General features: G+C 38.6%; 1 protein-coding gene across 2 annotated transcripts in view; it reads right to left on the bottom strand.

The window, feature by feature from the left end:
* Positions 1-4092: 4092 nt before the first annotated feature.
* The window catches only part of VAV3 (vav guanine nucleotide exchange factor 3), a 391549-nt gene continuing 367836 nt past the window's right edge, over positions 4093-27805 (bottom strand). Inside the window, exons 25-28 of one of the 2 annotated variants that reach the window (XM_032262869.1) lie at positions 26808-26937; positions 9263-9346; positions 6956-7107; positions 5630-6282 (exon numbers count right to left, since the gene is read on the bottom strand). In XM_032262869.1, the coding sequence (XP_032118760.1) occupies positions 6241-6282; positions 6956-7107; positions 9263-9346; positions 26808-26937 (408 nt within the window). In that variant the 3' untranslated portion in view covers positions 5630-6240. Of the gene's footprint in view, positions 6283-6955; positions 7108-9262; positions 9347-26807; positions 26938-27805 lie in introns of both variants that reach the window. The other variant, XM_032262870.1, reaches the window with a different exon arrangement.

Here is a 27805-nt window from a genome sequence, read left to right on the forward strand (position 1 = left end):
TCTCTACTAAAAATACAAAATTAGATGGGTGTGGTGGTGCATACCTGTAATCCCAGCTACTCAGGAGGCTGAGGCAGGAGAATTGCTTGAACCCAGAAGGCAGAGGTTGCAGTGAGCTGAGATTGCGTCATTGTACTCCAGCCTGGGCAACAAGAGCAAAACTCCATCTAGGAAAAAAAAAATTAATGTTTCATTTAATCCTCACAAAATCCCCCTGAACTAAGGTGCTATCATAACCCCATTCTAACTATGGAGAAACAGAGGACTAGGCAGTGTAAGCATCTTGCCCAAGGTCATACAGCTAATAAGTGGTAGAGTCAGACAGTCTGGTTCCAAAGTCTTAACCACTAGTCTATACTGCTTTTTAGACAAAAAGACAGATCATATAGATTAGTAAAACATGTCAAATAGCCTTGAAAAGCAACCCGAGTGCAGAAGACTTACTAAACTAGGACAAGATTTTTCATGATTAAAGGATGGGATGATATCAGTCTGTAACGAATTCGCAGAAGGATTATAGGATATCAATGAGATAATATACAACAAATACCTAGCACACTGTCTGGCAGATACCGGTACAAAAAAAACAGCCAAAGGAGAAAAGGAGATGGACTAAAAATTATCATTGGAAATAAAAATTCACTTTCAGCAGAGAGGTCATTTGGATCACTAGAAAATCCATCATCCATGTCTAGGTAACAGGGTGAGGGGTGCAGCAAACCACCATGGCACATGTGTACCTATGTAACAAACTTGCACGTACTGCACGTGCATCCCAGAACTTAAAGTTAAAAAAAAAGAAGAAGAAAATCCACAAGTATTTCCTGTTCAGACTCCTGAGTCATTGCTATTCTTTGAGTTGTTTCAAACTCATCACAACAGGCTGACAGCAAGAGGTGCAAGGATTGTGACTCACTCATATTCTCACCTGATCTAGGGTCCCAGCAGTCACCCAGGATGATTCCCAGAAGAAAGGCCTCAGGAATGGAGGAAATAATTCTGGAGTCAGAGGCTCTTGAGTGCTGATGTATGAGAGAGGAATAGAGACAGCATTTATTGATTTGGAGCTGGGACACTCATGTTTGAGTCTTTACTTGACACTATTTTCTACCTGCATGACCTTGGGCAAGCCAGATCATGAGTTGGACACATTGGCTATTCTAGGGGTCACCTTCCCTCCTATTCGGCACTCTCAACATGGACCCCAACATCCATTAGAGAACATGGTGTGGAGTGACTTTTGTGTACACTCTGTTTCTGCACCAAGGCCTCTTCCCATCTGGCCATGCGCCTGGGTCATCATTTGTAGTTGCATTGTGCCTAGAAATTCAGGGACTTTGAGAGAGCCAGTGTGTCCGGAGTGCTTCAGAAAAAAGTTTGTTTTCTGTCACTGTTTCCCTCAATCTGGTTTAATCAATGGCACTGAATGAGAGACAGAATTCCTTTACGATATCCTGTCTGGGACTTGTTCATTACTTAGAATACAGTGGCTTCCAAAGTCTGCCAGACCAGATGTGGGTGCGTAACATTTCTAATCAAAGTCCAACCAATCCCAGCAAACTAGTTTCAGTGAAAAATTAAGTGACTAATGGACTCAGTCTAAATGATTATGAGCTAAGTAAAAATTCCATTTTCCTAGTCAAAATAATGTAGAGCTGTTAGCTTCAGCTTCCGAGATTGTTTGTGGGTTTGCATATTAATCTTCCTGAACATGTATACCTTTTACTCTGTCCATAATTTGAGTGCAGAAATTAAACCATATGTAAAAAAAAAGCATAAACTCTCAATAATATTCAAAATAAAGGCTACAAGTACATAATTTTGTATCTAAGTATCTTATCTTTCATAAAGGGAGGAAAACCAACATTTCCTGCATACCTACTATATGTGAGGCCCTGTACTAGGGGCTTTTCTCATATGTTATTATTTATTCTTCACAACAGCTCTTTCAGGCACTTTTAAAGTTCTCTTTATTTATTTATTTACTTGAGACAGAGTCTTGCTCTGTCACCCAGGCTGGAGTGTAGCAGTGCGATCTCGGCTCACTGAAACTTCCGCCTCCCAGGTTCAAGCGATTCTCCTGCCTTAGGCTCCTAAGTAGCCGGGCTTACAGGTGCATGCCACCACATCTGCTTAATTTTTGTATTTTTCATACAGACAGGGTTTCACCATGTTGGTCAGGCTGGCCTCTAACTCCTGACCTTGTGATCCGCCCACCTTGGCCTCCCAAAGTGCTGGCGTTACAGGTATGGGCCACCGCACCTGGCCTACTGATCTCTTTATTACAAAAGAGGAAATGGATCCTCATGGGAGAAATGGCCAGATGTGTGATTATATACTGATTCATGGACTGTAACCAATGATTTGGCTAGTTGGTCAGGGACTTGGAAGAAGCATCATTGGAAAACTGGTGACAAAGAAATCTGGGGAGGAGGTACATGGGTGGATTTCTCTGAGTGGTCAAAAACTGTGAAGAAATTTGTATCCCATGTGAGTGCTCAACAACAGGTGACCTCAGCAGTGGGGGATTTTAATAATCAAGTGGATAGGATGACCCATTCTGTGGATACCACTCAGTCTCTTTCCCCAGACAGCCTTGTCATCGTCCAATGGGCCCATGAACAAAGAGGCCATGGTGGCAGGGATGGAGGTTACCCATGGGCTCAGCAACAAGGACTTCCACTTGCCAAGGCTGACCTGGCTGTGGCCACTGCTGAGTGCCCAATTTGCCGGCAGCAGAGACCAACACTGAGCCCTTGATATGACACCATTCGTCCGGGTGATCAGCCAGCTATCTGGTGGCAGGTTGACTATATTGGACCTCTTCCATCATGGAAAGGGTGGAGGTTTGTCCTCACTGGAACAGACACTTACTCCGGATATGGGTTTGCCTATCCTGCATCAATCCTTCTGTCAAGACTACCAACCATGGACTCACATAATGCCTTATCCACCATCATGGTTTTCCACACAGCATTGCCTCTAATCAAGACACTCACTTGATGGCTAAAGAAGTGCAGCGGTGGGCTTGTGCTCATCGAATTCACTGGTCTTACCATGTTCCACATCATCCTGAAGCAGCAGGATAGAAAGTTAGGATGGCCTTTTCAAGGCACAATTACAACACCAATTAGGTGACAATACTTGGCAGGGCTGGGACAAAATTCTTTAGAAGGCTGTGTATGCTCTGAATCAGCTTTAAATATATGGCACTGTTTCTCCCATAGCCAGGATTCACAGGTCCAGGAATCAAGGGGTGGAAGTGGAAGTGGCATCACTCACCATCACCCCTAGTGATCCACTGGCAAAATTGTTGTTTCCTGTTCCCACAATATTATGTTCTGCAGCCTAGAGGTCTTAGTTCGAGGGAGGAATGCTGCAGATATGGGTATAGCCCGGCGTGCGATTTACACCCTCTCTCCAGGATTTTCAAGGGCCAGCCAGAGCTCACCAGATGCCACTGGAACCGCGACACTTTTCAAGGCATGGATCCCTCTCTCTAGGTGAACCCAATTTCAGGGTGCCCTGACCTTCACAAAGAGAAGGGAACTCTCCCTGGGGCTCCTGCTGGCTTTTCTGGGATCCATTGCGTCACTGTGCTGCACACTTAGCAGTGCTCATCTCTGCCACTCCGGATTCAGAGATCTGAACCTGACTCCCTTTCGATTGGCTAAGTACAATGGAGGCCATCACCCATCACTTCAAAGTGATGCTCCCCAATATCTCAGGACTGACTGACCAACCCATGTTCAGCTGCTGTTCACAAGGAACCCTTTTCCACTTCGGCCTTCAAAAGTTCTCCTTCAAATATTTGCTACTACCACCAAGAGCTGCACCTGCGGCGGTTCCACCCAGGCTCAGCTCTGGGTTTCAAGGCTCCCCGCCGCGGCCCTCCCATTTGACAGGTAGCCTCCGTGGGGCTGATGATGGGAGGGATGTGACTGCTGCTCTCCCCACCACTCCCATCCACTCTGGACTGCTGGCGACAGCCAGGTACAGGCCCGATGATCCAGCACCATCCATTTTCACATTTTCAGGGGAACCCTGACTAATACAGGGATCATTCAATAAAAAGACTCCAACTCCGAGAAATCAATTTAGTCACTATTTATTGTATTGACATATTTACAAAATAATACAAAGCAAAATACCACTTTAATTCACCATATTACACAAGGGCTGCATACAGGCAAGACAAAGTATATGGAAAACACTTACTTCTGTCTTTGGTATTAGAACTCTACACAAACCCGCAGCATTTAAAGTTTCCAATACAAAGTATGAAACGCAGACAAAGATGTAATCAGTAATGTCACAAAAAAGGGGCTCTAATATCCTCTGCTAGGAAACCCCCAGGCCCATGAAATGCAACGGGAAGACTAAACACCATTTATAAGGAGAGGGTCTGTTGACTAAAACAAACAAAACATGCTACAATACCGTCCACAGGAGTGTTTCTGCTTGTGTGAGGCTGCTCCCTCCATAACAAAGTTGGCTGATGGCAACAGACAAAACATTCCCAAGACAGAGTCGCAGATAAGACTTTATAGGAAAGAATCCATTCCAAGAGTACACTTTGAGGTGTAACTCTACTGTACAGAACATTTTATAAAATACATTTTTGTCATCATTTACACATATACAAAGACTTAACTGGTTTTAGCAAATAATTTTTCTAAAACACAATCACAGTTTACATCATTCTGAGGTAAAGGTCTTGAATCTATTCTAGATGAAAAGTCCTAGCCCATGAGGGTCTCTAACGGGGGGATGTATCCAGTCAACCATGAGTTCTGGCACCCAAATGGCTTGAGGAGAGGGCAGGCCACACCTGCTTCGTTTCAGAGATGATTTGAAATTTCAGAATTGAATGCTCCTGGTTCAGCTCTACTAAGTTAACGCTTCTAACTTTGTGGTGTTGTTTTTCCAAAAATGAAAACTCTCTCAATCTTGTCAGTACACGACTTCAGCAGTGGAGGAAGTATTTCATCAGGGAAGGGCCAAGTCAGTGTCTTAACTGGACTGCGTTGACTGGGGGCTCTGCACCCCAGAAAGAATGTATTTAGGATCCTCACATGAAAGAGTGATGGCTTGGCAAAACAAATGTACTGCAAGACCGATCTTCCCTCCCGTTAATACACTCCCAGGATGGGCTGCAGAGGGGGAGACTCAGAGAAACTGAAAGCCCAATGTGCCTTTTTCTGTCCCAGAAATGAATAAAGGACCCAGCTGTGCTTCCCTTCCAAAGTCCTTAACGAAGTTGTGCTCTAAGAAAATGTGGGAATCAAAAAGTCATTTTTGTGTTGGGGGGAGGAGGGAGGGAGGAAAAGGCATGTGTTAATAGATATTCCTGCTATAAAATGACATAATTTATAGCCCTTGATCTGTTTCTGTAAACAATGCCACCTTATTCAGATTATTGGCAACTACCCATAATACACCTAGCCAAGATTCTTTCATAAAGTCAAATACTACATTTCCAAAATAATCCTATGAAATCATGAAGATTGTAAAGATTAACTATGAAGATTACTCTCTCTTTTATGTGTTTTTTCACTTTTTATAAAGAAGTTTGCAAATATAACCAGGACACCAAATGAATAATTACAACCCTTCAGGGATACTTCACTTATGATGCTAACCTGAGCACTGGCCTCATATTTAATAATAACACAAGTAACATCTGAGGGTAAAAGTGTTTGTTGGGCAATGAGTCACCTTGTTGGACAATTTAAGATGAGTAAGGCTGGATCTTTCCAGTAAACTGCTCAAATGGCAGAGCTCCAATTTTTCTTCATGCTGGGAAAAGAAAAATTATACTTCTGCTTCTTTGCACCATCAAATAATCTGGTGAATGGCAGGTGAGAATAAAGCAAAACTGTATTAAAGATTTACTAATGACTAGCATTCATGGTATCTGACCGGATGAAGCAGAGACACATGAACCAGTGTGTTTGCAGGGCTCTGCTGGGAAGAACAGCTCTTGGCTTTGCCCTGGTCCCTGACAATGACAGACTGGCAGGCTGCTTCTTGCACAGCTCTAGGCAAGCCATTAATCTGTCAGTACCAGCATCTTTTAGAAATCTCAACATTAAGACTTAGGAGGGGTTAAGGAGGGAGGATGTTGAACAGCCAGAAATGCAGCTTTTTAAACACTTCAGTTAATTCACAATGCTGTGCAGGCCTCTGTTTATGACTTCTCTGAAATTTTTGGTGCAGGGTGCAATGCTGGATTTGAATTTATTCATCCTCTTCCACATATGTGGATGGAAACCAGCCCACCTAAAAAAGAAAAGCAACCAACATGGCAACGTGACTTTGACACTTCAAAGGATTCTACAACAGAGCATTTTGTTTTCATAGTACCCCAATTAAACGGGGGTTTTTATGCTCATTGTAGATGAGAGGATTGGTTTGACTGCTCGTAGAAGCCTAATAGAGTGAATGATCGAAATGGAGGAATAAAATAAACTTAAACAGTGTTCTAATCCACTAGCACACGAATAAATATGTAAATTAAGTATAATACGGGGGGCTCTGCTGCATAATGATTCCTATTTCTGCTGTAGAACAGGATGAAAAGACAGAGGTATTTTGTCCCATTCTTTCCAATTTAGATCAGCAGCTCTTATAGATATTTTGCAATACACATAAAGTTTAGCTCAATGGCTCAGGGTCTAAAAAGAGCTGAAATGCTCCTCAACTCTTTTCCAAGCAGGAAGCTACCACGCTTGCCCAGGTGAATTTTATTTATGTCACTGTCATATTCATTTCAAATATTTCCAGCGAGTCCCTAGTACCAGTAAAATATAGCACCAGTCTCCAGAGGGCAGGGGCCTGTAGGCTGAAGGCTACGATACAGTATAGAGGCTTCTCCCTGGCACCACAATGGGTACCAACAACTGCTCAGTCCCCTTCATTCACATGCACCAGGACATCAAGAGGGCCAGCTTACCCTGCCGTTAACTTCTCCTCTCCACCAGCCATTTGCACTCATCTTTGTGTAAATCTTCACCACATCTCCTTTCAACAAGGACAACTCTCGCATATCTCTTGCACAGAAGTCATACCGAGCAATGGCAATGCCCAGCACTTTTGGGCTTAACACTGTCAAGAAATGACATGGAATGAGAGTAAGCTTGCAGTTCGTTAACAACCATAAGAACCTAATCAGATGAATGTTATTGATGCTATCAAATGCACAGTCATGATTTCATTACAGACCAGCGCAAATGGCAGAGGAGATTGAAAGCAGCAGAATTGCTGTTTCAATTCAATCAGGTGTAGGCAAATTCACTTCATAAAGTTTAAAGAACCACTGTCCTTTTTTTCCATTCTTCATATATAAGAACTTCAAAGTAAAGACTAGTTTTTATAAAAATGAAACAAAAAACCCCAAATTAAAAAAAAAATGGTTAATATCTAAGTATCTAAGGAGATAGAATCTAAAATAATTTCATCATAAATTTCCTATTGATGGCCCAGTCATCTATTTCTAACTAGCACCTCCAAAATAAAGCTTTATGTTTTCATCCAGTAACTGCTTCAACTAACACTCGAAACAAAGCAACATTTTGCTCTGATGTAAGTCTGTCAAATCTATGCTATCACTTCTGGTTAGGTGGCACTCTCCCCTAATGAGACTTTCTATGTTAAAACCATTTGGTGATAAATTTAGTTATGGTTTTCTATATAATTCACCTATGTGACGGGGTGTGAATCAGGTGTGAATCAGAAGAAACAAATACTATCCATATATTTTCTTTCTTTGAAACAAATATTGCCTTACAGAAAACCTTTACTGATGTATCTAATCAAAAACAAGATGTCAGGGTATTCACGGTATTCATCTCCTGTGTCCAGAGTTGGGGTGTGTGTGTGTGTGTGTGTGTGTGTGTGTGTGTGTGTTTAATTTTTGATGGCAGGAGAGGAGCTAACTTTCTCCCTGCCCTGGCTGGCCCTGTTCTGAAAAGAAAACTCCATTCCAGCGGTTCATGTTTGTTAGTCTCTAGTGTTTCATAGCACATTTTATATTAACTTCTCTACCTGTTGCTTTTCGGGGTTATAAAGTGTTTTCAATTATATGTTCAGAGAATCTGAGAATCACTCATCGGAGATTGGTGAAACTTTATAAATCTTAAATGGTAAAGGAACTTAAGTGTAAGAAAAAGAGACAAATGGGAAATACCATCCATCTGTATTTTTAACAGTTCCCAGGGCTCAGGCAGTAGAAGTTATGACCCGTGTTACCCTGGAAGGGCCTGCCCACTTGGCCACAGGGATCTCTGACCTATTATTCATGGCTTTGTAATGACATAAAATTTTTTAGACTGCAGGTGTCCATCATGAGATAAATGAATGGCAATACTGTAGATTTCAGAACTGTAAAGGGAGTAAAAATAGGACATTTTATTTTACTGTTCAGGACACAAACCACTTTAATAGCTTTCTCACTGAAAACTGTCCCATTACTAGGGCACTACTGTTAGAGTCGGTACACATAAAAACACCCCTGTGATGGAAAAACCCAATCATCAACTTAACGGTATGACCTTGCATAGGTCTTCTAACCCCTCGAGGCCACATTTTTCTCATATATGAAATGAAATGTTTGTACTAGATGACTTCTAAGGTTTTTCTAGTTCTAAATTCTTCGATTTTTACTGGGATGTGCTGGTTAATTTTTAAACATCTGTCAGGAAACAGACTTTATCTAATGTCATGTAAATAGCCATTAAACTCTCTGGCTAATGACAGAAATCAAGACCAAAACGCCCAGGCACAACCTGAAGAAATTCAGAATTCATGGGCGCCGGTCATCTTTTCAAGTCATATGTACTGAATTTTATTTTATATTTGGAAACAAAGTTTGGCTTTTAATTCTACTTATTTTCTTTAGGAAAATACAGAAATATTCACTTTTCTCAACTAAAATTTCTGGTTCTCAAGAAAAATAATGATTTTATAGATTTTCATCCCCCTTTCTGCTTCCAGCCCTATCCCTCTCCAAACTCTCCCCAACAGGTAAATTAGAAAATTTCTTACTGAAATACACAGCATGACCACACACGCAAAAACGAGTGAAATGTCATGACAAACAATGACTTTATGACAGAGAAGAGTAAAGTGCATGGTGGTAATGGAACTCGAGAGACTGTCTGTGAGGAGATGTATCTATATGAGAAGCCATACACTGAACTCAAATATCTTATTTGCAAGCAGAAGCAAGTTGAAGAGACAAATAAAAGCAGTAAAGCAGTACCTGACCAGAAAGGAGTGGAAGAAGGGGGAACAAAGCTGTAGTCTGGAGGAGTTACAAAAGAAAAGCCACAGAACAAAGAGGGGGCTTTGAGAAAGGAAGAAAAAGAGAGAAGCAAAAGAGCATTTAGGTATTGGCAAAAATATCTCAATACAACTCTTTTGTTGTCTGTAATCATGAGAAAATTGTCACATCAAAGTTGGATTATTAAGCTTCATTTTCACCCACTTCTTTCCTATCACCATTTCTAAATGAAGAACAAGCCAAACGTTTACATTTTGATAGACAACAGTATTTTGCAATTCAGAGCTGTCTTTCCTTTTATAGGCAAACGCAGAGAATACCCACTCCACACTGCCATCTTTGAACCTCATCCATGCAAGGATGGCCAGCGATGGCCTCACCCTCTTGATGAAGTGCCCAATTCCCACTTTGTTACATCAGTGGAAAGGGTGTGCTGTAGATTCGTAGTGTAAAATAATCCTTCACATCAAAACTGTTATAAAGAAAAGCCTGTAAGACGGTGTGAACGAAACATGCCGAACCCATGGAAAATTCAAGAAAATCATTCATACAGTTCTTTAGAAACCACCTCCATCCTCCCAACCAAGCGTGCACATGCCAGCTTATTTTCAAAAGGAGAAAAGTGCAATTAGAAAAGAAAACCACTCTGACTCTTATTATAGCTGGAAAAAAAGTAAATATATTCTCCATGTTGTATGGATGTACAGAAAAGTTACATGTATGTGGATGTTCTAAAACTTTTCATTTTGCTTTTAATATAAGAGCTAATTACATTTATCAAATGGTTCTGAAGTCTTAGATACCATGCTGAACGTGCTACATTCAGTATTTTACTTAATTGTCACAACAGCTCTAAATGGAAGGTACTAGTATTATTTCCTCTTTACATCTGAGAAGAATCTGGAATCCAGCCTAAGTGGTGTGACTCCAGGGTACCTGCTCTTAGCGACTGCTGCACTATTCTGCAACTGCCACTCTGTTTCAGGCACCTCCGCAGGCAGCTATAAAATTGGACCTGCTGATACCAAGGTGCCACTGCAATGGAAAGGAAGGTGTGGCTACATACTTTCTCCCAGTATTTATTCTTCACTTCTTTCAGGTCATAGATCATGCACTGGGCTATGTTTGCCTAGAGAGAAGGCTACATTTCTCAGCCTCCCTTACAGTTTGGTATAGCCACACAACCAAGTTCTGGGCAATGAAATATAAACAAAACTGTCATGAGACAGCTTCTAGGACCTTTTCTAAGTGGGCACACGCCTTTGCCTTTCTTTTTGGCTCTTCATTCTGTCCTGCTGTCTGGAATTTCAAAGCTACTATCTTGGTCCATGAGGAGGAAAGCCTTCCCCTCTGGATGGTGGAGCATGAGCCTGAAGGAACTTGGATCGCTGAAGATTTCCTGGAAGAGAGATGAGCAGCCTTCCTCCAGCCGTGGGCTATTTCAAGGATTTTTTGGGAAGGAGAAATAACTATCTTCCTGAAGCCTATTTAAGGTTTTTGGGTTGCTGTTACTTGTACCATGGCCTAATCTGAACTGTGACAAAAAGTTTTTTACAGCCAAGGATGAGGTAAAAGTGAGCTAATCTAACTGGGAACGAGTTTACATCATCTTCCAATATATTCTGCCTCTCTTCAGATAACTGCTTGACTTGACAACCACAGAATTCTTCCAACGTGAATATTCTTGCCAGGAAAGGGTCCTAGGGATATCCATGGATAGCAGTGACTTATTAAGGAGATTCCCAGACACCACCCAAGCAGACTAGCCAGGGAATTGGAGGGAGTTTAGTTATTCTTAGAATCAATGACCTTGGAGCCCTTATATACACATTGATGCATTCATGACATACTTTTCTCATGAATGGCCTCATGTTTGCTTGTCACTTACCATGAAGTATGCTCTTGTTTATTATCAAAGTTCTTATCTATTCCTTGCACATTCTGCAGTGCATTTTTACTTTTAAATATGCTGATACACGCCATTATAACTAATTTTTACAATCAGCCCAAGTCATTTTTAGCCACGCAGTAATGCAGTAGAAATGGTACATTTTTATTTTCTCGAGATCATGATATACTGTTAGAGGATAGGATGCTACCTCCATTTTAATGAAGCAAATGACACACATTTAACTCTATTATTGGAAGAAAATCTGGTGCTAAGATTCCTGTCCCATGTCTGTGAGAACTTCAGTTAAAAGCCCTCATTCTAAACATTACTTCTGTCAGGCATTAGAATTCTCTCCTTGGACTGTTTTCTAAGCATCCATCCTTGTCTCTCTCTCTCTCTCTCTGGGACTATTTTATCCATAAAGAAATAAAACACTTTATTTCTCCAAAATTTCTAATGAAGGTAATTTACGCCAAGAGTCTGGAATATAACAAGAGATACGTTAGCTCTAGAAGAGAGAAACAATAAGCCAATGAAAACACAGTTAAATGCAAATTAAATAATCTCAACAACAGGTAGATAAATTAGATTAGATAACCTATCTGTTATCTTAAAATATCTAATATTCCTAAAGGAATATGGGTAATGCTTCACTAAAGGACCTGAATCTCTGTTTCAGTTATACAATATCAGGATGCTAGCTCTGTCTCTTAGATATCTAACTCTAAAGCCTTATCATCATTTGCATTTCTATCAAGTAGCTAGAATTAGAATCCTCTTAAATCTTATCTAAAATATTATAATTCCATCCAAACAGTAGTTAGCCCTCACAGTTAGGTTTTGGCCCCACTGGTCTTTACTTAAACTAATTTTCCCCTGATGAATACAGGAGATTCTTGGATATGATTTGGCTTCTCACCTGAATTTCAGTTTATGACTTCAAATGTTTTCATGACACTGCTACAAAGAATAGCTTTTATGTTTGATTTAATGTGTCTGAATCCAAATTCATCTTCTTCCCTGTAATCTAGCTCAAATTCCCATGTTTCCACTCACCGCCCCCCCCCCCCCAAGAACTCCCCTGTTCTCTCTGCAAACCATCCTTGCAAAGTTTGTACACTGTTCAGCCCTCGCCGTCCCCTTTCTAAGTAAAACACTTTCTTCCTCTGCAATATGAAGTTAACCCTTCAATAATTCGCAGCTGCAACATTCCAGTTCAGGTATCTATCCCATTCCTACCCTCAGAAAACTGCCAGCCAAATAGTCTTCTTGCTTTTGGCTTTCTTTCTATTCTGTTCTAAATACTGCCTTCACAGCAACTCACCTTTGATGTAGATTCCATCATGCTATTTGCTTAAATTATGAAATCCAAACCCTCGTCCTAAATTACATGACAATTCACAATCTGGCCACTCTTGCCTCTCTAATGAAATCTGTATATGTTCCCACATGTGTTCTCTTTACCCGAAACAGCTTCCAGGGCCCTCAGCTATACTTCCAACTCCAAATATCTGCTCATTCTGGAATGCTGCTCCTTCCCTGGCCTCTGCTAACTTTAACTTCCTAGTCTTAAAAGCTCAACCCAGACTCCTCTTGGGGGCCTTCCCTGACAATCCAGACAACGCTCTGGCCCCTTCTCTGACCTTTCCTAGCTCTCTGGTAGGCATGTGCATCATGGCACTTCCTGGCTCTGATGTTTAGTGCACGTTTTCCTGTGTTGTAGCCCCACTTAGATGGTGATTCTGGAGGGCAGGGGCCAGTTCTTATATTGCTTCTGCATCCTTCACAGGATCAGGCCCAGTGCTAAGCAACGGAAGCTGCTGAATGGATAAGTATTTCAGCAGGATATTTAATTTTGCAGGTTCCTTATGTCTCCTCCTCCCATTCCTTTAGCTCATCTTCTGCCCACTTAAACTACTCCGTAAGACTTCCAACAAAGGCCAGCAAAAGACAAAGAAAGTGAAATATGTGCAGGTTCCACTCCCCAGGCTTTCTGAGAGCCACAATCTATTAGTGATATTTCTACAACAACCAGTTTTTTTTCTGAGATGCTGAACACCTATTAAATACTGTATGTTTCACGGCACTAACCACACTCTATGCCTGAGGAATCTTCTTAGGAGTAAAAGGTTAATCAGTTTCTCCTGCCACCCAGTGTATAGCTCTCAGCCAAACATTTTCAGGATTGGCAGGGATGCTTTCTGCTTTTCTACACACTGTCGCATGACTTATTGTTGCCACTCTTCCTATATATCAGTGGTAACTGCCTTTAGGTCCTTAATTCCTTTGAGCTGGGAAAACAGCATTTGAATGCCTGGTACCTACTGAGACAACAGTAAAAGATAACATGTTTCTCCAGGAAAGTATGGATTTAAACCCAGATGCAAGCAATATCAGAATAAGGTATTTGATAAAAATATTTTTAGAATAATTTAACCTGTAAAACATATTTGCATCCATACTGATAATATATCCACATATTTCCACCATCATCAAACTCCTCCTACCATACCAAGAAACTTCTAAAGTAAAAAGTTTTGGTAGATGCATGTCCTGGAATAGAATTAAAAAGAGCCCAGTAACAGTGACATTCAAATAGGAATGGGAATGTTGAGGTGATTATTATCTGAACTCTTCATTCACTGCCTAGGTTAGGTTTATAGATACCTATCTGCTAGTGCATTATGCTATTTTGGAAGCTTCTTGTGAGAGTACTCCTTTAAGTATATCAGCATCCACTTAGATAATATTACACCAATACTGCGACCTTATTCAGTAAGTAATCATTTTCAAACTGCATGCTTCTTTTAAAGGCCTAACTTTCCTTCTTTTACAAACACTTTCAACTCCATGTTAGCACAGACAAGGGAGAATACCTTGCTCAGAGAGACCATCACACTTAGGCAGGAATCTGGTTACTCTGCATGTGTATGACAGCTGGCTCTCAACGGTGCTAACATTCATGGGGCATTTATTAGCAGATGACTGAGTGGCTCATAACTTAGAGACTTAATGTTTCCAATTAGGAACTATTAAGAGTACAGTCAAATATTATGTATCAATTTTCCCAAGTTAAGCAAAACCTGAAGTACTAACATTATCTAATATAAACAGGAGTTATCTGTTAAATAAATGGCTATCAGCATAGCCATAATAATTGATTGGCAAATCGTTAGTGGTTATTATTCAGTTCTGAGATCTGACTGAGAAGATAAAGCCACAAAACACAGAATAATGTCAATTAAAAAACAAAAAGAACACAGTGTTTATGGTAGTATAAAAAAGTGCTAGTGACTGGATATTTGATGCCTATTCTTTTGTTGCCAAGGCTAAGAATTGCTTTAAGGTATTATATTCCGCCTTGATCACGCTATAATGTTCATGAGCAAATGAAAATTTACTCAGTTTTCAGTAATATTTGAAATTTGTACACAGCAGAAACCAACCTGAATCAACACTTTTTCTTCAGGTACTAGTTACCAAATCATAAGTGTTTTTGAACTAAAAATTATCTCTGATACATGTATCAGAGAACATTACCTTAAGTATTTGCTAAGTATTCTCTGGGACAGACATTCCTTAACACTCAGTTTTTAGTTGTAACAAGCACATGGGTTCACACTTACTTAGGTAGCAAAAAGTTGTTAGTGAGAAGATCAGAAGATTGGGCTGATGGTACTGTTGACACAGTGATCACTTGTGTTTGCTGCCCAGCAGTGGCCCTACATGTTTTCCTGAAGAACTGTACTTCTAAGTGGTATGCTTTGATGAGCAGTCTAGGAGGCTCTTTTTGCCAAGATTGTCTACAGATGGCCTAACACCGGAGAACATGCTGAGAATTTAATGAATGCTTAATTTAAATTTGTGATCCTTACCATGGTTTTATTTTAGAACTCAGGCATGTAGTTATAGGTGCCCTGCAAAATTCATAGACATAGTACTCACTATCTGCTCCCCATGCTCCCCCAAACAAAACAACCTAAAGCCCCGTTGTTTAGTGCTTACTGTATCTCTTATATATTGTCACTAAAAAAAACTAGGAATAATTTAGATTAATTTCATGTAATTGAATGCTTACATCTGGTAAGTAGACAAAGTTATTTTATCCCGAAATCCAAAGCTGTAACAAGGTAACAAGGAAAACTTATGTCTAGGATTATTGTAAAAAATAAACAACTACTTAATATTCAATGCCACAGAGAGTAAACATGTAAAGCCATTAACAAGAAAACAAAGTAAGTACGAGGTCCTTCCTATTGCTATGGAAAACTGCCTGGGATTTCAGACGATTTATATGCCTATGATTTATCAAGATGTTAATTCGAAATCCCTATTTTAAAAATAATTGGCAAACATGTTATATTATTAATGTGCCAAAGACTGTGCTATGATATTATAGGAGATACAATGAATAGGTACAGTCTCTGACATCAAAGGAGCTTACAAATTAGTGAAGAGATACAGACAGAAATTATGTAGAGATAAGGAAATAATTCATTGTGGATTGAGAATGCTGTGATTAGACTTTACACTCTATTGGAGCCCTTAAAAAAACAAAATCCTCCAAACTCCCACTTGCTCAGGCCATGTGTTGGATCATCCTTAAAATATAGTCATGTTATATGGCCACTATCATCTTTTCCCTGGATTGCTATATGGGCCTCTTAACTGGTCTTCTGTGCCTACTTTGTCACCTCTTTCTCATGGTCTTTTTTTCCAATGCAGAAGCCAGAATAACCCTATTAAAACTTAAAGGCAGACCATGTATGTTTCTTCTTTGCCTAAATCCTCCCAATGGTTTCCTGTTTCTTCAAGAGTAAAACCTAAAGTCCTTTAGGGCCTTACGTGATCTGGCCTCACTTACCCCTTGAACCTCATCTCTGGTTACTGCTCCTCTTGGTCCTTCTGCTCTGGCCACATTGCCTGGTCAGACATACCCTTTCCTTAGCACTGGTGGTTTCTCTTTTATGCCCTTGAGTCTTCACTCAAATGTCACCTTCACAATGAGGCCTGCTGTGATGTCCTACACAATAGTCATGGATTCACACCACTAGTGCCATGTGATGCTGACAGAAACAGGGCTTACTGTGAGAACAACACACAATCAGAGAAGTAGGCATGCAATCTCCCAAACTCCCATTGTCCCACCAATGAGGTGAGGCACAAATGCTCTGCACACATTGTGGTTACAGTTTCAGCATCCTGCTCTACATATTAACAGGATATTTGTGCAAGCTTACAACATCAGAAGCTCCCTGGTCACACAAGTGGCCTGTCAGAAAGGGCAGCTTTTAGAGCCACTGGCTGGTGTCAGCCTGCTCGACCAGTGAACTAACTTAGAAGTGATGATCCAGCTTTCTGCTATGCTACCAGAAAGAGGGAAAATGAGATTATAGTTTTGTTCTTCGTCACCCAATGAGCCTGGTTAAAAATTGTAAGATCTCTCAGCACTCATGAGTACCACTCCCTTGGTACTTTTTTTTTTTTCCCAGAGCACTCAGCAACTTCTAATATAATACACTTAATTATTTTTCTAAATCTATTAGCTACCTTCCCCACTAGCAAGTAAATTCCATAAGGGTAGGGCCTTTTATCCATGCTATTCACTGCTGCCTTTTAACAGTGCGTGCCCTGAAGTAAGCTCTCAATTAAGATCTGCTGAATGAATGTATGGATGAAAAATGAATGAATGAATGTGGCGAACTTTGGAGGAGGTTATTGGCGAGGATGTAACAACTAAAGAATAAATTAGAAAAGAAATGCTGGATTCTATTCAAGTATGCAGAACTGTACCCTTTGAGGAGGAAGGATAAAGGGAAGGGTAGAAATTAACTGGGGAAGAATGAGTTTCGAAGAGAGAAAAATCTGAGCCAACGAGTCAGCCAATATTCAAACTTTTGTACCCAGTCTGACAAATTGGAGTACATCTATCAGAGGGTGGCGAGGATAGTGAAAGACTGACAACCATTCATATAATGATGAATTGAATAAATATTTTAAAAAAAGAAAGAAAAGGAAGAAATGAAGAGGTAGGAAGGAAGTGCAGGGAAGGGGAAAGAACATACTAGATGAAAGTTTATCATTGTAGGGAGAGTACACAGTGTATTTATTTTGACTATACATTACATCATTTTATAGTATATTTGGGGTTATCCTGGTAGGGAGAATATACATTTATTTTGAACTAATCATAGTAAATAGCTATAGAAAATCAAATTTCTAGATCAATATAAGAAAAAAAAAAAACCTTATTTTTTTTAGAAAATAGAGTGTTTTGTGTGGTATTGAACATAAAGTCCCCTGAGTGTTCAGCCAAAGCCTGATGATGACCTCTCAGGAGTGTTATAGAACGTACTTGTTTGAAAAAAAACCTGTATTAAGGCTAATGTGGGTGGTAAGTTTGAAGTGTCTAGATACAAGAAGAGTTTCTCTGGCATTCCCTCCTATTGTTCGGATGTTAAACTATATTGTATATAACATTTGCGGGGTGTGTGTGATACAGTACTTCATGCAAGCAGAGGCTCAGCAGATGTTGAAATGTATGAGGCAATGAATGAAAGTATGAATTAATAAAAGGAAACCCTAGCTGCATATGTAGTCAACTTATTAATGCTATTAAGAACAAGAGAATTGCAGAGTTAAAACATGCTACCTTATGCAGATTTGGGATTTAACAGGGGAAGTCAAATATCAGGAAGACAGAGATATCAGTATTGATCCTCATAACTAGAAGCCTGGTTAAATTTTTAGGAAGAAAAATGGGAATTTCTCTCAATTTAGATGAATTTGTTTTTCAAGCAAGAAACTAGTAAAACCAAATTCTTGGATCATGGCTGCTATATGAAAGCACTATGGTAAATTAGAGAATGTTACATATATTAACTGGATTGAGACAAGGTATGTATATATGTATATATATATTTTCAAAACAGAATCTTGCTCTGTTGCCCAGACTGGAGTGCAGTGGCACCATCTTGGCTCACTGTAACCTCTGCTCCTGGGTTCAAATGATTATCCTGCCTCAGCCTCCTGAGTAGCTGGAATTACAGGTGTGTGCCACCATGTCTGGCTAATTTTTGTATTCTTGGTAAAGACAGGGTTTCACCATGTTGGCCAGGCAGGTTTCAAACTCCTAACCTCCTAACCTCAAATGATCCACCTGCTTCAGCCTCTCAAAGTGCTGGAGATTACAGGCATGAGCCACCATGCTCAGCCAAGACCAGTTTTTAATTTAGAACATGAGGTTATATGAGATGGTAAAAAAGTATTAATGAACAGTATAAAAGATGAGAAATTTGAAGATCCTACGTACTGCTTCTGAGCCTTGAAACATTTAAAAGCTAGTTCTGAATGAGGTTATCTGAATCTGTAGAGTTTATACCTGTAAGCCATACTCTTAAGGGATCCTAGATACTGGGCTAACGTTTAAAGCTATCAGGCTGAGAATAAAAAATGCCTTAGAGAATCTGGAAAAGCTCTTGAAGTAAGTAAATAAAAAAAGGGAAGCCCAGCATCACCAACTAATGAAGATGTGCAATTGTAGTTGATCAGTTGCCCAAGAACTGTAAATTCTGTGGAAACCATAGACAAACTGAGGGAAGAGAACATAAAAATATCAGCAATGTGTTATAACTAACTTAGCCCATAGAGCAGTGTGCATACTGGGAGAGCAGAGCCAAGCCCCAGGAAATGGAAGTAGGAAACCAAAGTACCAGGGAAAAGGAGAAGGACTTTATAAATATACTTGAAATTGTCAAATGAGGCTAATGTAACACTTCACACTGGCTAACAGTATTGGAAGTGGTAGCAGGAGCAGCAGGAGTAATAGCAGGAGCAAAACACATAGCACTTCCCACATGTGAGATGCCATTCTCAGTATGTCACACCTACTAACTCTTGTGAGGCTCCTAACATGAGCATTAAACACTATGAGACAGTGTTGCATGATGAAATAAACTGGGGAAAACTCTAGATAAGCTGTCACTTTCCTAGAAGGGAATATATCATACTAGCAGCATTTCTTATATATCTGTTTGGCAAAAGAAATCTTTTCACGGTCCTTTGCACAAGGCTATAGATTCCTGGAATATTCCATTGGAGATACTGATCTAAAATATGTAAAAGGGATTTGAAAAGTAAGAGTGTCCTGTTAATCATCAAATTATTGAATGTCAGAATTCTTAGTTTCTCTTACTCCATATCAAATATTTAATACAATGTTTCAGACAAATGGTCATACAAGTATTGTTTAGGAGCCTGCATTGTCTAGAAGCTCACTTTCTCAGGAAGATAAGGCATTTCACTGTGGAAAAGTGATACAATTCATTGAAAACATTTTTTTTTTTTGGTATTATGGTAGTGTTTTTCTTTTATAAATCCCATTCACTGACTGCGTGACTGCACTAATAATGCAAAGTCTACTTATAACTCCAAGTTATAAATATGATAAAAAGAAAAATTAGAATAAGGATGGAAAAAAATAGAGAAAAGTTTAAAATTAATACAATGAAACTGCAGGGGGTCGAATGGTGGCCCTGCAAAAAGATATGCCCTCCCAGAACCTGTGAACCTGTGAACCTGTGAACCTGTGAACCTGTGAATGTGACTTTCTTTGAAACAGAGGTCTTTGCAGATGTTAATTCAGTTAAGGATCTCAAAACGAGATCAATCTGTATTTGGGTGGGCCCTAAATCCAACGACAACTGTCCATAAGAAAGGAGAAGGGGAGATGATACATAGAGAAGGTGACATGAAAACCAGCAGAGACTGGAGCAATGCATCTGTAAATCAAGCCATGCCAAGGATTGCCAGTAGAAACTAAGAGACGAACATGGGATGGATTCTTCCTCAGAGTCTCCAGAAGAATGGAGGCTAACACTTTGATTTTCAACTTCCGGCCTCCAGCGGTGAGAGAGTAAACCTCTGCTGTTATAAGTCACCTGGCTTATGGTAATTTTATAGCAGTTCTAGGAAACTAATGAGATTAAAGCAAATATTTAAATTACCAGAATAAAATTAGATCATATCAAATCCAAGTGCAAAATGACCAAGGAAAAGATAACAAAATCTGAGGACAAAATAAGATCAGAAAATAAAGGCAGATGCATATGGGAATGTTGAATTAAAAGGCCAAGGGAGAAACTAAGTTAAGTGGATGTTTGGGAACCTGTAGAAGAATATAATATATATTGTTCCCATTACATTGTAATATAACTAATAAATAGTAGTTAAGGAATTATTAGGATGTTTAAGGAATTATCAGGAATGAGAATGCTATATTATGTTCTATGTTCTAGTTAAACAAACATAACACAAATTATCCAAATTTCTGTTTCTGCCGAAAATAGTGACTAAAAATGAAGCATAAGCACGTTGTTGGATGGTGAATAGAATAATGGGGACAGTGGGTGGCAAGAAAGAGACCACACCAGGGAGAGACAGCCTAGACTCTGTTCTGGCTTCTACTTCTTCCTGCAAGGTCATCTATGTGGTTCCAATGACACGAGTAGCCTTTGTCAATCTTTGAAGAACTGCTACACTATTTGTCACCACACTGAAAGGAACATGCTGATCTAAATTTTGTTTTCAAGCTTACCCATATGTCCATGCTTTTCCAGTATCAACTTAGCACTCTAATATCTGGTGTGTCTCCCATGAACCTTAGGCTCTGACTTCACTTATTTAGCCTCTTCTGAGGCTATTTCATGCAAGGCACTGTGCAAAAGTACAATTGAGAATGACAAGCAAAGGGTCCTGGCTCCTAGGGCTCCAGGGAATAATGGCCAGAAGAAATTAGGCCTATACACAAAAGCCTATAATTCTCACATCACTATATTCTATGTGAACTATGAAATGAAGTACTAATCATTCATAAAATTCTAACTTCAATCAAGACCACCCTCCTAGGTGCCAAGTGCATACTAAGCCATTGAGTATCTGTAGGTACCTGAACACTGTGCAAAACTCAATAGATTACCTTTTCCTCTTAAACCTGTTCTATCTCTTCTGTTTCCTGGTTTGTTAGTGGTTTTGTCACTTGCTAGCTGTCCAAAGCAAATACTTATGTACCATGCTTGTACTAATTTGATCTCAAATTATTTATCCAATCAACTCAACCTCTAAAGTATATCCAAATCTGCCACTGTCCTTCTCTACTGTCACTATGCAACTCATGTCCAAAGCATGCTCATCCCTCTTGTGGATATCTGCAACAGCCTCCTAACTCACCTCCCTCCTGTGCATGCCTCCCTCTAGGCCACTCCTCAGGAGCAGTCGGTGACGTTTTAAAACAATATCAATTAGTTCACACCATTTTCTGTCTGTAAAACTTCAATGCATTCCTACTGCAAATATCAGAATCCACTGACTGTGCTCCCAACACATTGATCTTTTTTTAGTTCCTTAAACATACGGAGTTCTCTGCTGCTGCTTATGAACCTTCACACTAGTGACCTCTTCACTGGCCACCAACCCACACCCTGTCAGCTCTCATAGACCCTTTGAGTTCAGCCTGACTGTTACTTTCAAAACTATTTCTCTGACCCTACAGGTTAAATGATCCTGCTCCCATTTCCTTGCACTTATGCTTCAGCTTCATAAGGATTATCAAAATGTGTGATTATTGAAGGCCTTTGATTTTGTCTGCTCCTGTCCACCAGATTGCGAATCTTATTCACTATTATAATTCCGGTAACTAGCACAAGGTCTAGCACATGCTAAGTGTTGAAAATATTTGCAGGATAAAGGGATGAATGACTGAATAAGCAAATCCAATGAAGTCACAGGTAAGGAACAGATGGCTTCAAATATGATCTGTTCAGTATATGCCAGTGTTCTACATGTCCTGAAATCAATGGACCAGGCTCTTCTATCTCTGAAGCAGGAGAAAGAAGGACACTGTCATTACCTCCCAATTCTTCAGATATAGCTGCAAATGGGATCATCTCCACAATTTAAAACTTTCTATTCTGAAATATTTCAGATTTAAAGTAGCAAGAATAGCAAAAGGAATTTCCACACATTTTTCATTCAGACTCCCCAAATGTTAACATTTTATGATGTTTACTTTATCAATCTATGCATTTTTCCTGAGCCACTTGAAAATAAATTGCAGACATAATGCCCCTTATTGCTAAATACTCAGCACACGTTCCCTAAAAGCAAAGGTATTCTCTTCTCTTGTATAACCACAGTACAACTATCAAAAGCAGAGAATTGCATTGATGTGGTACTATTTCTTAATTGAGAGAATTTATTTGAAATTTGCTAATTGCATCACATCCCTTAGAGGAACATATATACATGCATATTTTATAACATATACAAAATATATGATTCTACGTACATATGTATACATACACTTGTGTATATGTATGTGTATATATATACACATATAAATATATATACATATATATATGTGCATATATGTATCTTCAATTCCTGTTGTAGAATTCAATCCAAGACTACATGTTATATGTAGTTGTCATATCTCTTGGTCTCCTTTAATCTGAAACAGTTCCTCAGACTTTGTCTTTAATGATCTTGACATTTTTAGAGTACAAACGAATTATTTTTCAGAATGTCTTTCAATTTGAGATTGTCTGATGTTTTACCATGATTAGGTTCCACTTATGCATTTTTGGGACAAAAATACCATCAAAGTGTTGGTGTGTCCTACTTGGAGCATTGTATTAGGAGGTACATGATATCTCTTTATCCCAGTAATAGTGATGTTAACTTTGATTGCTTGGCAATTACTATTATCCTTTTGTAATTAATAAGTTCTTATGGAAGATACTTTGATATTATATAAATATAGTGTTGGCCATTTAAATAAATTACCGAACTCAACTCTGTGGCCCAGCTAGTTCTCTACAAATAAAAACTTGGCAAAATATTTAGGTCTGCTTATGGGTCACAAAATAGCTAATTATACAACTTTTCCTAGTATGCCAATCTGTTACTATTACCTTACCCGCTTCTCTCATACACACAAATAAAAAATCTAAGTTGCTATTTTTAAAAGAACGTTATAAAATCTCTAATCTCATCCTTCATTCATCAGATGAGAAAGCTAAGGCCCAGATAGACTAAGTGACTCGCCTAAGGTCAGACAGCTACTCTGGCAGACCTGAAAATAATTAAGTGTTCATTGTAAAGCAAGAAAGGCAAAAGTCAATTTAATGCCCTTCAAATATACAAGCCCTATAGGCATACCTAAAGCAATCTAAGGTAGGTTTGAGATGATCATTTTGGAAAATAATGGGATTTTTACAAAGACCCATAGAGCATCTTTCCTGGAGCCGCTGAAGTTCCCAGGGGAAGCACAAGAGCTCACTGCTATGCCTGAGTTCTCCCTTTGTTCTTTTTCTCTCTTCTCTTCTTTCTTAGAATGACTCTTAAGTTATTCCAAAGGCTAAGATAAAATCCCATCACTCTGGGAGACAGGCTGATGGACAGCCTATGATGGGCTCCTAACTTTAAAATGTTATGCTCCTTGCCCAATACTTTGGACACTTGCTTAATTCTAATCAATATCTTTTTACAAGTTATTTTGCATTTGCATAAGATAGCCCTGTCATAATCTTATCACATTGTACATACTTGAAAAAATAGTTGGTAAACATCCTAAGAACATTCTAACCTAGACTAGCCCAAAAGCCATCGGCCTGTGCAGTGCTCTGAGACTTTCTTTTTCAAGGTGACTATATTGCTTAAAAATAATAAGAATAATCAACAGTAGGTTTCAGAAGTTGAACTTCCATTCTCAATCTCTACTCAGAACACAGAATGGTTCCAAGCTTTACCTTGCCTGCTCTGTATCCTCCAAGGCCTTTTAGAAGTAATGGAGATGCCATTTCTGTCCAACCCAGTATCCCAAGGTAATAATGCTTGGCAAATGTTATTTTTAGATGACAGCAGCATATCTAAAGCTATGAACCAAAGGTAAGCATTATGAAGACATCCGGCACAATCTTCCTAGACAGAACATGCAGCATTTCCTCCTTACCACTTCCTGGTATGTACAACATGCATAGAAACAGAAGCAATCTTTCTTTAAGGGTGAACCTTTATCAAGACTTGGTATAAAATAAGCAAGTTATATTTTAAAAATCATAAAGGCAAAGATGGAAATTGCTATAAGTCATAATTAGTAAATTTATTCAAGCCCTAGAAATATAGAAAAGTGCTGCGTTAGAATAAGAGTTGGAAGTAGCAGCAGTAGTAAAGTAGAAGTTGCAGCATCAGCAATAACTTTAACTGTTTACCATGTAAGAGCACTATGCTAAGTGCTTTGTATAGAGCACCTCATTCAGTCCTCAGAACCATCTTACTCTTCCTCTAACTTTATACAAAGTTAGTCTAAAGTAAATAAAACATTGGGAGAGTTTCATAAATTTGATCAAAGATTGTAATCCTTCTTTGCAGTAACGAATGACTAATCTTGGAGGGTTGACCACTGTGCAATCATTATTAACCCACTCCCCTTCTCTTCTTTTGAGTCACTTTATGAGGAAGATCGTCCCTGATCACTCCATATTAAAATATAAAATTCCTCCAAGCCAGACTTGCCTGAGTCTCCCTATCAAAATGTAAACTCCATAAAGGTGGGAACTTTTGTCTTCTTAATTACTATATCCCAGAACCAGAACGGTGCCTCGTGTGTGTTAGGTATTTTATATATGTCTGTTTAACAAATGAATGAGTAACTGATCAACAAAACCAAACTCTACCGAATATAAAATTTTAAATGAATTGTTTGCTTTCCCTTCACAATTACACAAAAAAAAGTTTTAGTGGCTTGACTTAAGTTGTCAGAATCTCTTAAAAAGATTGGGTAGAGAAGTTTGAGAAGTCTCGAAGAAGGTGTGATTTTATTCTCTTATTTTATATTATTATCTTATTTTGATATCATTTTTTAAATTTGATTCTTCATGGAACCCATGACTTTATTTGTTGAAAATTTCTCTGGGGCTAGCATGGATATTCAAAGACATTCTACTGGCTATGCTTTTTTTTTTTTTTTTCAAAAAGGGCCTGTAATTCTCTTCCTAATTGCCAAACAAGTTTTAGCATTAAATACTTCATTAAACATGAGATAAAATTTTAGGTTAGGAAATTTCATTCCCTGCTAGACGACATTCTCTGAATATCTCCATGTGCTAAACACTGAGGAATTGGCTGGGAGTAAACCACAGAGTGAAATATGAAGGTTAGTGACCTTCCTACCTAATATGGGACATCTGTTCTTCCTGTCTGCCCACTTCTCCCTCCTAGGCTCTCTAGAGCTAAGTGATCAACTCAAACAAGATTTCTCATCTAACTGACCTCCTTGGCAACTTTTCTTATCTCTTGCTGCTGGGAAGGCAAAGAAACAGAGCTTTGAAAATTACATGTTTCATGCTGGGGGAAATGTCATAGCTTCAATAGAGTTTTAAGAAATTTGTAGGAAAACTGTTTTTTATGGAAAACTTCCATTTTTGAATGAGCAAAATTTATGCCTGTTTGAGAATCTAAAATAGTCAAGTAATCTTGGGCTAAAAAGTAACAAGATAAAATGTAGTAAGTGTTTAAAGTTTTAACATGAAGTTCGCTCTGCTTTCACTGTACGAGCTTAGGCATACATCATTCATTGATCACTGTGAGGAGAACATCTATTAAGTTACTTATATAAAAGCATGTCAGTTAATGTGACAAATTGTTTGTTTACTTAAGTTGAAATGTATAAAGCTTCACTGACTTTGTTGAAACCCAGAGCATTACCTATTTCCCTTTTAGTTTCTGCTTTTAGGCAAAAATATAAAGTTATATTAAACTGATGCAAATTCTGTTTTCAAATACCTCTAGATATCCCGGTTTTGCTTAGGCTAAAGATTCTAAGAGTAATGAAACTGTATTCATTTCTCCCCTAAAACAGTTTTTAAAAGTGATATCAAAATAAGAGAATAAAATCACACCTTCTTCATGATATTTTTTGATACCTTTTTTTGTTACATACTATATCTATCTCCAGGAAGATTATGTAACATTAAACAATGAAAAAAAAAGTTTTTGACTTAGATTCACAGTTCAACTGTAACATGTTTTCATTTGCATGCTAATCTTTTGTGATTAGCTGTGGCACAGAACTCATTCTGAAAGAAAGTGGCTAATGTATGGTTTTAGAAATACCAGCACCCCAAAAAACACGTTAGTAATGTCAAAATTCTGAAAGCAGTCATTAAAATAGAACATAAGCAGATTTGAGATACTAGTCTAACTGACAAGCTGTGTATCAGCCCTTCTTACATACTACTACTCAAACAGAATTATGACCACATGCATTACATGTCAGTTAAAGAGTTTAATTAATAGAAAAGTTAATGAAAAGTATATAATGTAAATATTAACATATCTTTTACATTTCTGATGGAATTTTGAACATAAACATAATTTTTAATTTGCCATAAAGATCTATAATTAGATATATTCATAAGCCTGTTGGTCCATCTGATTCTACTTAGCTCCAGAAAAAAGTCCTTGCTCATATATTAGCACATTCATCAGTTATATTTTAAAATTTGGAATGACGATGTTTAATGTTATTGCACCTCTAATTTTTAAGTGACAGCAAATAGTATTCTCAATACTCACAGCTGTTTCCTGCTCTATTACCCCTGTGTCCAGTTGAATGTTCTGGCTCCTTGTATGGAAACTGTAGAGTTGTATCTAAGGTTCTAAACCCTTCCTTGAGAGAGTGATGCTTGTAGTACTCCACAAGTTCCTTTGGAAAAAATAATCAAACATATTTTTGATAAGGATACTTTTGTTCTCAAACATGTCAACTCCTGAACACACAAATACAAGGATGGCCAATTTATTGCTAAATTTTCCATATGCATATGGAAGATTAACTAAATGATAATCTCTCCCTGCTGTCTGGATGTACATGTCACCCACCTAATAGTTGCCCTTGTTATTCAGGCCATTAATAAAATGAGATATCCCCTATTGTTATTCACGGAGAGAGAATATCCTGTTAGTCTTCAGTCAGATGCAGCAAATGAAAAGAAACCTTACTAAACCTCAATTTCAGAGTAGTAATTATTGTTCTTATTTATGAAATACTTGCCTTTCTAAACCAAAATAAAAGGAACAGCTGCTGGCTGAATATACAGCAATTCCTAGTTTTCTGCACTTATTTTCTTTCTAAATGGCGGAAAAACAAACTTGTACTTTTTCATGGTAAACAAAAGTTGCTAAAGCACGAATAGTGCTTGACATTGTTTTTAGTTTATGATGAAGTGCAGTACCCATCATAGCTCCACATATCTGCTACTCAGAGGTCAGTGTAGTTCATTCCAGTTTTCTCTGATAAATAATTTGCCTTAAACACATCCAAGCCTAATGTAATAACCACATGTCATCTTTCAGACTATGGTTTCAGGAAATTTCTTTTGACAGGTTGGTTCCATAGATTCTTCACAAATCTGAATCCCTCTACTGTAAACTGAAACTGAATAATAATTCGTAATAAAAATACATCATCATTAAATGAGCACTGTAGATAAAAAATTTATTAATATCTGAAATGAAAATAAAATCAAAATCACTTTTAGCTTAATTACCCAATGCTTCTATTGGAGTACCTT

This window comes from Sapajus apella, unplaced genomic scaffold (genome assembly GCF_009761245.1).
Source record: "Sapajus apella isolate SASKATOON/1434 unplaced genomic scaffold, GSC_monkey_1.0 scaffold131, whole genome shotgun sequence".
Taxonomy (NCBI): Eukaryota; Metazoa; Chordata; class Mammalia; order Primates; family Cebidae; genus Sapajus; species Sapajus apella.